At 39.7% G+C, this 12,731-nt stretch overlaps 1 protein-coding gene across 4 annotated transcripts in view; it reads right to left on the reverse strand.

Moving 5' to 3' along the window:
- The window catches only part of chd1 (chromodomain helicase DNA binding protein 1), a 222,532-nt gene that overhangs the window by 8,534 nt on the left and 201,267 nt on the right, over positions 1-12,731 (reverse strand). For all 4 annotated transcript variants that reach the window (XM_078565773.1, XM_078565765.1, XM_078565793.1 and 1 more), the window contains 4 exons: positions 12,194-12,460; positions 9,674-9,805; positions 7,561-7,739; positions 2,287-2,386 (listed from right to left, as the gene is read on the reverse strand). In XM_078565773.1, the coding sequence (XP_078421899.1) occupies positions 2,287-2,386; positions 7,561-7,739; positions 9,674-9,805; positions 12,194-12,460 (678 nt within the window). The remainder of the gene's footprint in view (positions 1-2,286; positions 2,387-7,560; positions 7,740-9,673; positions 9,806-12,193; positions 12,461-12,731) is intronic.

Consider the following 12,731-nt stretch of genomic DNA (forward strand, 5'->3'; position numbering starts at 1 on the left):
ACTCTTGCATTGAAATCCACAGTTTGTAAAGATGTTCCGACTTAGGAATTCTGCTGATAGCAATGTCACGCTCCTCATGGAACTGGTTTTTCTTCTCCGTAGTGGAGCACAGCGTCGGAAGCTCATGAGGTTAACTGGCTCTGTTTGATCTGGGAGGCAGTTGGAGAGAACAGATTCTGAACTATTTGTGGAGGATTCGATCATCGAGAGTAGTGAGTTCCTTACAGCGAAGCCAACCCCTCGCTCTCTCTTTTCCCGTGTCAGGTGAACATGTAATGTTTTTCTTTCAGTGATCCGCTCTCGACGAGTCTGGTCTCTTGTAGGGAAGCTAAGTTTATGATCAGCCTATCAAGTTCCATATCAATCACATTTGTCTTGTGCTTGTTATCGACTAGCTGCGAGTCATCTGTCAATGCTGTGCATATGGTCCTGATGTTCCAGGTTGCCAATCGAAGAGTTGGCATCTTTTTTCTTTTTGTTTGTTTGCTTTGTGTGATGGATTACGTGTGCTTGTTGAGTAGAAAATCTAAGCTTCAAGCATCTATTGAAACAGATGGACCATGTCGAGACAGCTTCTTACTAGTCGAGGGTGCCCGACTCGAGGTGGGCGGTGGCTGACCAGTGGGACACAATAGGCCCTCCCACCAGCAGAGGCAGCCTGCAGCACCTGTTCTCCAAGTAAATTGAATTGGGCTTATCACTCGTAATGCTCTGCAGTGATACTGGAGCATCCTCTCCAAGGCGCAAGTCTGGTCAAAATTTATCAAAATCCAAGGCTGCCCAAACCTCAGGGTCCCCCTCACGACCTGCCGGTTAAGTTTAAAGGAATATAGAGCACTACATTTGGTAACGGCTTGGTTGCAGGAGTTGCAAAAAGTTGACATATTTAGACAGGAGCCCACCTTTAGGCTCCACTCCAGATTTTTTGTCAGGCTTTACTCTCTCAACTATCATTAAAACAGATTATCTTGTCATTTATTGTATGGCTGTTTGAGGGACCTTGCTATGTAAAAAATTGCCTGCCACACTTCCTACATTACAAAGACAACTACGTTTTGCAACACTTATTGGGTGTGAAGGTCTTTGGGATGTTCTGAGGTTGTGAAAGTCGCAATATAAAACGCAATTTCTTTCCGTTTTTCTTTCTGAAGTCCAAGAAATAACTTAGGGCACAAAAAATTGAGAAGGCCAAAATATGTAATGAGAGACAGAGAGATAAAAAGAAAGGTTAGTTTGTAGAATGTAATCCTGAAATACAAAAAGCCCTCAGAATCACCTGGCTTAATCAGTCACTAAACCTTGTTATGAAATAAAGAAAATATAAAAATAATGCAAATTTGAAATATAAATGGAAAATGTTAGAAATAGATAGCAAGTTTCTCAGTACTTGAAAAGGGAAAGGAGAGAATAACTTCTCAAATAGAAACCCTTTTCCTTAATTAGCAATGTTGTTGATTTTTAGTACAGACAGATGTAGATGACCATCGTGGCTACTGGAACCATGAAAATGCAGATTAGGCAGAAACTGATGTTTTACAAAGCTAGTGGTTACTTTGCTCTAAGAGATTAAATAATATTCCATGGAATAGACAAAGTTGTGATATGTCTATGAACGAATAGGCAAAATTTGTCCAATATTTTTTCTCTTATCCAATACTATCATATTTTCTTAACACAACAATTTTCTAATGCAGTGTAGCTCTAAACAACTGATTGTTTATTTAAATAATTTTAAATGAGGATTGTTAACAACACTTAACCCTTACCTCAGTTTATTAGCTGCATGTTTAAATATTCAGGAGTTATTGAGCTCTGTGGGCTACCAATGGGCATGCCCTTTCAGCAGCCTTTTCCAGTTTAATGCAATTTTTCATGACAAAGACCGACCTGGTCACACGCAGTATCCCCCCGGTCAATATTCAGTCTTTGATCCTTAATTGGCTGAATTAAATCTTTTGAACTCTTTTTTCACCAATGAGAACTCAGCTTTGAAAGTTGCTCTCATCTTTAAACGAATGATAAGAACAGCAGGGAGGGTTTTAAAGTTACTTGTTTTAAAAACGAGAGAGAAAAGATGAGGTGAAAAAAGCCAAATTAAAGTGAAAATGAAAAGGACACAGGAGAGGGACTGGTGGGAGAAGCAGGTGTAAAGTGCAAATGATGCTTTTATTTAAAGGAAAGTTTAATAAATCCATCCCGCAAAATGAGGCCAATTTCTTGACCCACCAAGAATCTAACATTCTGATAAAAAATAATTTTTTTTCACATGAATCAATGTTCTCATACCCGAGAGTTCTCCAGTCGTTTCTTGATTGCATGCTTGTATAGTTTGTGTAGCTTTCTTGCATCAAATTCTGTGAACTTCGAAACAAAGATCCAGAGATTTCTAGAAATAAAGTCAGGGATTATAGGGTTACGTAGGATTAACAGAAGACAACATTAACAAAGTTCATTACAATCACTGCTGACTCACTAGGCAACGATGTGACATGTCAAAAGTGCACACATTTAAACTCTACTGACTTGAGAGATCAGAGCACTGGGCTTTCACTTTTGGCATCTGGATTCAAATCCAGCTCATATCAATGGATGAACATTCTCTTTGTTTACTCGCTAAGAATTTTATGTGAAATAAACATGGAAGATTTTCTAGTTACTAGCGGGCTGAGAAATCAAAATTTAATTTAATGCTAATTGACAATATCACTCAGATTATGTCTGTCTGATGGAGGAAATGGAAAAATAATGCCAAACTGGTGCAAGTCAAGGTAGGTGTCTGATGTTGAGGCCAATGCACCATTATTGGGGCAAAATGAAATGTGCCTTGCTCTGCTTCAGCTGTGCTTTGCTCAACCTGGGAGGAGCTTGATGTGGATATTGGGCATAGGAAATAGAAAAAATTCCAATCCCCAGAGTTTACATCTCTCACCTGGTCAGCAGAAAAAGAGCACTTTTTTTTAAAAACAAAAACTGTACTAATGCAATGGGTACTTCAGGGGGTGGGGAGTTAGTGGGGCTAACAGGAACAATAGAAAATGTAAATACACATACATCCTTTGCCATCCTGCTCAGTGCCTATGGCACTAACATTGGTTTAGATCCTAAATAATTGATAAGTAATACATCACTTAAAATAGTCATTGAAGGTGGAGAATAATATGCTGTAGTGGACAGATTTGTATGCCGACTAACAGTCTGAGAAGTGAATGCTCCTTCCATTGTTGTAACCATCTTCATAGCAAATCTATCAGTCTCAGTTTTAAATTTAACAGTCGGCCTAGAATCAACTGCAGTTTTCAGAAGAGAGTTCCAAACTTCTACCACACTTTGTGTGTAGAAGTATTTCCTACTTTCACTCCTGAAAGGTTTGGCTCTAATTTTTAGCTTATGCCCCCTAGACCTTGACTTCCCAGCTAATGGAAACAGTTTCTCCCAACCTACCCTATCTGTCCCTTTTAATATCTTGAAAACTTCCACTAAATCACCCCATAACCTTCTAAAAACTCTCAGTACTCCAGGTGTGGTCTAACCAAGGCTTTGCACAGCTGAAGAATGACTTCTATCCCCTTGCAGTCTAATGCTCTGGAAAAAAAGGCTAGCATTCCATAAGTCTTTTTTATTCTCTTCTATACCTGTTCATGACATTTTATGACCACAAAGTCTCTTTGTGACCTCCACTGTTTCCAGCTCCTCACCATTTAGTAAGTACACAGTTCTACTCTTTTTCGGTTCAAAGTGGATGACCTCAGATGTGCCTAAACTGAAATCCATTTGGCACAGTTTATTGAATCACTTAACCTATCAATATCTCTTCGTAGTTTTACACTTCCATCTACCCTGTAACCTCCTGACTTACAGGCAGGGATCTATCATTAAGCCAAAAGCTAATTCCTGCCTGAAAGGTTATACAGTATCAATATTGTCAAATTTAAGTTGTTTGTTTGCTTTATTCCTAATGGGCTGTTGCAGTAAGGAGTTGAAATTCTACCGTATTATTTACATCTACTCAACAGATATTACCAGAAGACCAGTTATAAGTAAAGAGGTGCTAATCCCATCTCAGATAAAAGTTCAAGCATTTAAATACTAGGTTTTAATAAAGAACCTCACTTGAAGTGCTAAACATTTATTTCAACTTAAAATTCTCAAGAGGAACTGCCTACATATAAACCATAAAAATCCTTGCATTTATATAGCGCTTTCTGAACACTTTGAAGGGGGAGGGTGAACAGCCAGAGCTCGTGGTCCATATCAGTATCAACGACATATGTAAAAAAGAGGGATGAAGTCCTGAAAGCAGGATATAGGGAACTAAGAAATAAATTAAAAAGTAGGACTTCAAAGGTAGTAATCTCAGGATTACTCCCAGTGCCACGTGCTAAGGAGATCAAGAATAGGAGAATAGGCCAGAGGAATGCGTGGCTGAAGAGATGGTCTAGGAGGGAGGGTCTTAGATTCCTGAGGCATTGGGACGATTCTGGGGAAAATGGGACCCGTATAAGCTGGACGGGTTGCATCCCAGCAGGACCGGGACCAATATCCTCGCAGGGATATTCGCTAGTACTGTGAGGTAGGGTTTAAACTAGACTGACAGGGGGATGGGAACCTGAGCGAGGAGATACAAGAGGGGAACAAAGAGAGGGATGGAAGATAGAAAAGTAGAAAGCAAAACTGGAAGGCATAGGAAACAAGGGGCTAGCAGCAAATTGGGTCATAGTACAAAAAAAATGTAAAAATGTTAAAAAGGCAAGTCTAAAGGCACTGTATCTGAATGCATGGAGCATTCGCAGTAAGGAAGGTGAATTAACAGCGCAAATAGATGTAAACGGGTACGATATGATTGCAATTACGGAGACATGGCTGCAGGGCGACCACGGCTGGGAACTGAATATCCAAGAGTACTCAATATTTAGGAAGGACAGGCAAGAAGGAAAAGGAGGTGAAATCAGTGCAGTAGTGAGAAGGGATATTGATCAGAAAATCTAATGTAGAATCAGACTGGGTGGAGCTAAGAAGCAACATGGGGCAGAAAACATTAGTGGGAGTAGTCTATAGGCCTCCAAACAGTAGTGATAAGGTAGGGGACAGCATTAAATGGGAAATTAGAGATGCATGTAACAAGGATGTTACAGTAATCATGGGTGACTTTAATCTACATATAGACTGGGCAAACCAAATTAGCAATGATACTGTGGTGGATGAATTCCTGGAGTGTGTGAGGGAGAAGCAGTGGATGTGGTGTATTTGGATTTTCAGAAAGCTTTTGATAAGTCCCACATAAGAGGTTAGTGTGTAAAATTAAAGCACATGAGATTGGGGGTAATATATTCGCATGGAATGAGAATTGGTTAGCAGACAGGAAATGGAGTAGGAATAAATGGTTCTTTGTCAGAGTGGCAGGTGGTGACAAGTGGAATGCCACAGGGATCAGTGCTTGGGCTCCAGCTATTCACAATATACATCAATGATTTGGAGGAGGGAACCAAATGTAATATTTCCAAGTTTGCTGGTGACACGAAGATCAGTGGGAATGTGAGCGATGAGGAGGGTGTTAAGACGCTTCAAGACGATTTAGACAAGTTGAGTGAGCGGGCAAATACATGACAGATGAAGTACAATGTGGGTAAGTGTGAAGTTATCCACTTCGGTCGGAAAAACAGAATGGCAGAGTATTATTTAAATGGTGACAGATTGGGAAATGTTGATATACAAAGGGACCTGGGTGTCCTTGTACATCAATCACTGAAAACAAGCATGCAGATGCAGCAAGCAGTTAAGAAGGCAAATTGTATGTTGGCCTTCATTGTGAGAGGACTTGAGTACATGAACAAGGATGTCTTACTGCAGCTGTACAGGGCATTGGTGAGACTGCACCTGGAGTATTTTGTGCAGTTTTGGACTCCTTACTAAGACAGGATATACCTGCCACAGAGAAAGTGCAGCGAAGGTTCACCAGACTGATCCCTGGGAATGCAGGATTGTCATATGAGAGATTGAGCTGACTAGTCCTGTATTCACTGGAGTTTAGAAGAATGAGAGGGGATCTCATTGAAACGTATAAAATTCTGATAGGGATGGACAGACTGGATGCAGGGATGATGTTTCCTCTGGCTGGGGGGTCTAGAACAAGGGGTCACAGTCTCAGGATATGGGGTAGGCCATTTAGGACTGAGATAACGAGAAACTTCTTCACTCAGAGGGTGGTGAACCTGTGGAATTCTCCACCACAGAAGGCTGTGGTGGCCAAGTCACTGAATATATTTAAGAAGGAAACATAGATTTCTGGACTCTGAAGGAATCAAGGGATATGGGGAGAGCGAGCAGGATTATGGCATTGAGATGGAGGATCAGCCAAGATCATATTGAATAGCGCAGCAGGCTCGAAGGGCTGAATGACCTACTCATGCTCCTATTTTCTCTGTTTCTATGTTTTCAGAAAACCAGACATCTCAAAGCATTTTAAGCCAAGTGCTTTTTGAAGTATAGTCACTGTTGTAGAGTGGGAGCATATTTGTTCATGAATAGGCAGCATGTTGTTTCCACTTCAACAAGTGTCATTTAAAAAATCCACTTTTAAGCAGCACTTTACTAAAAAATATAATGTGACTTCAGGACTTTGCGGGTTGTGCGGTCAACATAAGCACAATGCTTATTCCTGTTGTTTATCCTGTACTTATTAAATTGTCACCATTGAACAGATTTTGCTATTTTCTTTTTTGATCATTGTCAAGCTGTCCCCAAGGTCTATTACTTGTCCTGAACACTAAAACCTCTAACTCGTTTTCAAGATTTATGATGAAAATACTGCTATGATGGGGGAGGCCTGTGGGGCTCTGCTATAGTTACCCAGAAAAGTGAATACATTTCTTTCAGTGTTCAAAAGTGAATACATTTCTTTCAGCGGAGTGGCAATTGAGTCGGTTTGCCACTCTGCTCCTATTTTCTTATCTTAAAACGAAACCGCTCCAATCTCGCCCGAACTTCTGACTCAGGCTGGGCAAGATCACTCCAGCATAGCAGGTTCCCAAGACCTACAGTCGAGGGCAGCTCAGTCGACGGTTATTAAGCCACATCCCTTTCTTTACAGTACTAGCTACCACAAACCAGTTAAGTTTAAAGGTCCAGCCACTTTAGCAAACCAGGGAGAAGGTGAGTGCATAAAGTAAGTGGGTAGGATTTGGTGTTGCGGGGTGAGGCGGATGGGGTCGGGTCGAGGGGAGGAGGGTAGTCGAAGGGGCGTCCCGTGGAGGCAATCGGGAGGATTTAGGGGGTTGGGAGAGTCCTGTGGGGGTTCTGGGGAGGTAGTGTGGGGGGCTACCGTGGAACATTGGGGTGGGGTCGGTGGGTAGCAATGGGGGAGTCCTGTGGGCAGCCCACGTGGAGGTGTGTGGGGTACCCCACCAGATACACTGCCCCGGAGCTCAGAAGTTACAGGCATGGTGTATAATTTTATGAAACTCTCGATCTTAGCAGGAAACATTCATGTGATTTGTTTCCCATTGACTACTTATCTCTTCAGTTTTATGCAACGATTGTGAAGGAATGGCTGAAATTGCTTACTTTCTCCATTGTTTGATTTGTTCCGGATTTGAGTACTCTTTCAAACACTCAGTGATATGGTCTCCGATTTTAATCAGGCACTGCCTGGTATGCTCTAGTTGCTCCTTCTCTGAGAGGCCCTTCTCAGGCCTGTCCAACTGTTTCAATGCCGCCTTTACAGGTCTCATTCTTTCCTTACACTGAGAAAAAGCATAAGTAATAAGTTATAGTGACTGACTTGGAGCTATAGCAATGGTGGACAAGACATAAAATTGTATTCCCATTGCTTATATAATACAGGCATGTGACATGACAATAGCTACTTTAATACCGCACTTTCATATCTGTGACTTCCTTAAAGGGCGTCTGGCACTCACTTTCACGTGTGACTCATTTAGTAAAAAGAGTGCAACACCTAAGGTTGACCTTGGACTTGCTATGAAACCAATTATCTCAAGAGGAACAGAGTTCCCGTTGAGAACTACTGTATATTCAGCTAGTAGAAAGCTTCATGGAGTTGGTTCCCTGACCAGTTCCAAGTGCTTGTCCTCAAATAAGAAGGTCAAACTGGGAGCGAGCTAACTCTTTTCTAATTAAAATCAATGAAGCAAGGAGGAAAATAAATTTGTAATGGGCGATTTCCACAAGGTTACAACTTGATAATAGTTTATTTGGGGCAGCATACATTTTTATTACTAACATCCTTTTCAAACAAAACTGGGATGGGGAAGCATCGAATTTCTTTGCAATGAATAATTCAATCAACATACTCCATTCTGCTCTTCGTAGAAAGATACAGTTAACCAATTTTTGTACTTCGTAGTAAGCGAGAATGTCCTTTTGGATGCAGGTGTCTTGGGCTAGCTGCAATATTCTGTATTGAACTTGACAAAGAGAGTCAGCTCTTGTGTTTTTACTTGGTGCAGGCTTGAAATATTCTTGAAGTCCAAACGACATGGCAAAGTCGCAATTATTTCTACTACTAGCTGCCAATAGTAGAACCCGAGCACAGAAGGCCATTCAACCTATCTTGCCTGAGCTGCTCTTTAAGTTATCCAATTACAAGGATAGTTTCACTGCACTGCTCATTTTCCAAAGCACTGCAAATTTTAACCTTTCAAGTTTATATCCTTTTTTTAAATTCATTCACAGGATGTCAGTGTCGCTGGCTAGGCCAGTATTTGTTGCCCCAACCCTAAATGTCCTTGAGAAGTTGGTGGTAAGCTGCCTTCTTAAACCGCTGCAGTCTATCTGGCGTAGATACACCACAGTGCTGTTAGGAGGGGAGTTCCAAATTTTTGACTCAGTGACAATGAAGGAACGGCGAGAGAGTTCCAAGTCAGTTTAGTTTTGAAAGTTACGAATGAATCTGCTTCCATTCCACCTTTCAAACAGTGTATCCTAGATCATAAATTGCTGTACATATAAAAATATCTCCACTCTCCCCCACCCCACCTTCCCTATTTCTTTTACGAAATATATTTTTAAATTTCTGTTTTCTGGTTATCAACCCTCTTGCCAATGGAAACAGTTTCTCCTGATTTGCTCTTCATAATTTTGATTGCCTCTATTAGGTCTCCCTTAACCTGCTCTACTCTAAGGAAAGCGGCTTCTTTCGTCTCTCCAAATAACTGAAGTTCCTCACCCCTGGTATTGTTCTAGTAAATCTCAGCTGCACCTCCTCCAAGAACCTGACATCCTTCCTGAAGTGTGGTGCCTGAATTGTGCACAATACTCCAGCTGAGACCTGATCATTGATTCACAAAGGTTCAGCATCATGTCTTTGTTTTTGCACTATATGCCTGTATTTATAAAGCCAAGGGCCCCATTTTTTAAAACTAGCTCATCAGCTTGTCCAATCACCTGCAGAGAATTTTCAAACGCTACTAACATCAGTAATGCAAATTGCCAAGCTTGCTCCAATAACTAGCTGCAGTTAGAAACACAATTCCCACCAATTCAGTCAATCTCCAACTAAGTAATAACAGAAATAAAAGGGAAAACATGCCTAAGGAAACAGAATCAAATTAACATTGCTCATGGCACAGTTAAGTGCCTTCGTTTGGAACTCTAAGAAACAGTAAACTTTAATGTATCTTAAACATCAACAGAGACCATCAATACTTATACTTACAATACTAAATGTGTTTTGATCAAGTTCTTCTGCCTCTTCTGTAATGGGAACAGGATCATTACTTGCTGTAATATGAACTGGGACATCAGTCTTTTTCGGTTTCTCCTTCATCTCTGATTTCGTTTCAATTACCTACATCAACCAATGACCCATTAGTGGCAGCATCAGTCAAAAGAGGAAAGCACCAAGTTCATGGAAATTACAGAACAAGAGGCTATTCAACCCTCACACACCTTATAGCATAAATTGCTTTTTCACCTGGAGCTATCAACTTTCATTTCCTTGCTCTTCCCTTGAATCACTTTATATTTTCCAAATACATCCAATTCTTTTCCACATTGGCCTGGATTTTGTATTCAGCAGTGAAGCGATGGTGCTCATCGATGACCTCAAAGAAAGTTGACCACAAAGATCTAACCATCTCTGTGGCGTGGGTTTCCCCTTTCCTAATATTAATTTGAACCTGGCACCATGTCAAGAGAGTCTTCATGCATCCAACAACAGTGACGTCCTCAAGTAGGATAAGCAACAGTCACATTTAAGTATGCTCACAAGCAACAAACCAGGAAGTTAAAGTGCTTGGATTACTCTTCATTTCCATTTAAATTTTAACGAGAGTGAATAAATAATTGAGAAATTCACAACAAACTTGAACTATCTAAACAAGCCTTTAAAAATATAAAACTTGGAATGGAAAAATTTGACATTACACAAATATAAAATTAGTTTTTCCAGGGCTGGAGAGGTTCTTCTGTAATAATTGACTTAGTTCACCATTAAAAATCCAATTACACCTCACTTAACAAGGCGCAACAGTTTTGGGGTCTTTTAATGACAATATTAAAGTGTAAAGGGGGAAGTTCAGTGATTTCTAATTTACTGTAGACTGCAGTGACTTCAACAGCATACTCTAGAATAGTAGAGAAATATTGACAGCACCTTCTGGTTTTGTTTTTAACTGTGCACGTGCAAAGTCCAGAGCTTCTGTCAGCTTCATAGTAATGATGGCAAATGCTGACAGTTTCACCATCTTGATTACCAAAAAAATCTAAGCCTTTATTTTACAATCTTTGCATTGCTACATCATTTGTAGTCATGCATTTCATAATGTAAGAACGCTGGTGTTTTTCTACCTCTTTTGTGGTACTTAAGTACTTTGACATTTTTCACAGTTTTGTCTGATTATCTCTCTATATTTATCATACGCTCTTTTGAACCTGAATTTCTTGAATACATGCACTGTCAGCCATTGATGCATCACCATTATTTTGCTACTGCTCTGTTGTTTGATCTGCCAATATTTCCAACCAACTGTATGTAAGCCAGGTCCCTTTTTATCCTATTTAAATAACTCAAGTCCAGTTCAAAACCATTATCTTTGTTTTTTGCTATTCATTTACAATATAAACTGAATCAGGTTGTAATCATTATTTGCAAGCATTCTCTGATCTGTTCGTTGTTTACTCCCCCTGCTTTGCTCCCAGAGCCACCCTTCATTGTTGACATCTAAAAGCCTGATTAAGAAAACAGTTCTGAATGTACCTGGAAAATATTTTCCCCATTTTCACCATAAACCTTTGTTTTAATTAGCCCAGTCTTCTTTAGGATAGTTAAAATCCACCATTATTGCAACCTTCTTACTGCTGTAAACTTTGATAAATCCTTATTCTAGTTCCTTTCAACAGTCTATATACCCCCATTATGGTAATAGATCCCTTATTATTTCTGAACTCAGTCTAGACAGGCTCCATCTCAGCACTATTACCAATAAATTGTATTTCTTCAGCTGCAGTTGTGTCTTAAATTAATAAAGCCACCCCATTCTCTCCTCTTCATCTACTGAAAATTTTATTTAGATCCTGGTCTTTCCTCGGCTGAAGTCTAATTTCTGTCAAAGCTACATTATCAAGTCCCTGCATTCTAATTAGCAACTCTAGTTCTTCAACTTTATTTCTACATTTACAAATAAACACTTCAACTACTATCCTTCTATAATCAATTTGCTTCTTTTTTCCTATCCTTCATTATCCTCTTTAGCCTGTTACCTATTTGCCCTTTAAGGTGTGTCTCTCCTTACTCTCACTTGAGCTTTCTATGAGACTTTCCCTTTCACTGCAATTATTTTTAATCCACCCCCCCCCCCATCATTCAAACAAAGACTCCAATATTTGTATCCCCTCCCTGCCAATCCATGCTATGTTACTCAGCTGCATACTACGACATGGAAATTAAGCTATGAAATTGTGTGGGTAATTCAAAATCTCCAAATCGTGTTTGCCATTTGGCGAAATTCCTACAATTCCACACTGTACTAAAGCTGCATCACTATATTTGGAGGAATAAAACACATGTAACACACTAGTATGCAATTCAACACAGCAAGCATAGGACTATTTTCTTCTGTGAGTAGGATTTATTGAAATTTACTATTTAATGCAACTAATATTTAGAGTAAAATTTTGCACATATATCACGTGTATTCTGCATACATATCAACCATATTGTTAAATATAATTCTACCTTCTCTTCTTTTACTTCTTTATCTTTATAAATGGGTTCTTTATCCTTATCCTCCTTTTCTTTAATTTCTTTCTTGACATCTTTCTCTCTTGTTTCTTTCTTTTCATCCTTTTCTTTTTTGTCTTTTCTTGTTTCTTTTGGCTCTTTTTTGATTTCTTTCTCTTCAGCTTCTCTCTTAATTACAATTTCTTGCTCTACTTTCTCTTCATTTTCTTTTTCTGTTTTCAATTTCCTTTTGGTGGACTTTGTTCCTGCAGCAGCATCATCCTATAAGCAAAAGAAAGATAATTTAGTTCATCTAAAACTCTGCTGCCCATATCCTAACCCCCACCACATCATGCTTCCTTATCATCTCTGACCTTGCTAACCTACATTGACTTCTAGTCCCTGAAAAGCTTCCAATTTTAAATTCTCATCCTTGTATTTAGTTATTTTCATAGCCTTGCCCATTTTTATCAGTCCATCATTGAAGAGGACATCAAAGCTGCAGTCTTAGCTTAACTCAGCAGCGAGGACAGAGATGGAACGGGTGGTAAGA

The sequence above is a fragment of the Cetorhinus maximus genome, chromosome 2 (assembly GCF_964194155.1).
Source record: "Cetorhinus maximus chromosome 2, sCetMax3.hap1.1, whole genome shotgun sequence".
Lineage (NCBI taxonomy): Eukaryota > Metazoa > Chordata > Chondrichthyes > Lamniformes > Cetorhinidae > Cetorhinus > Cetorhinus maximus.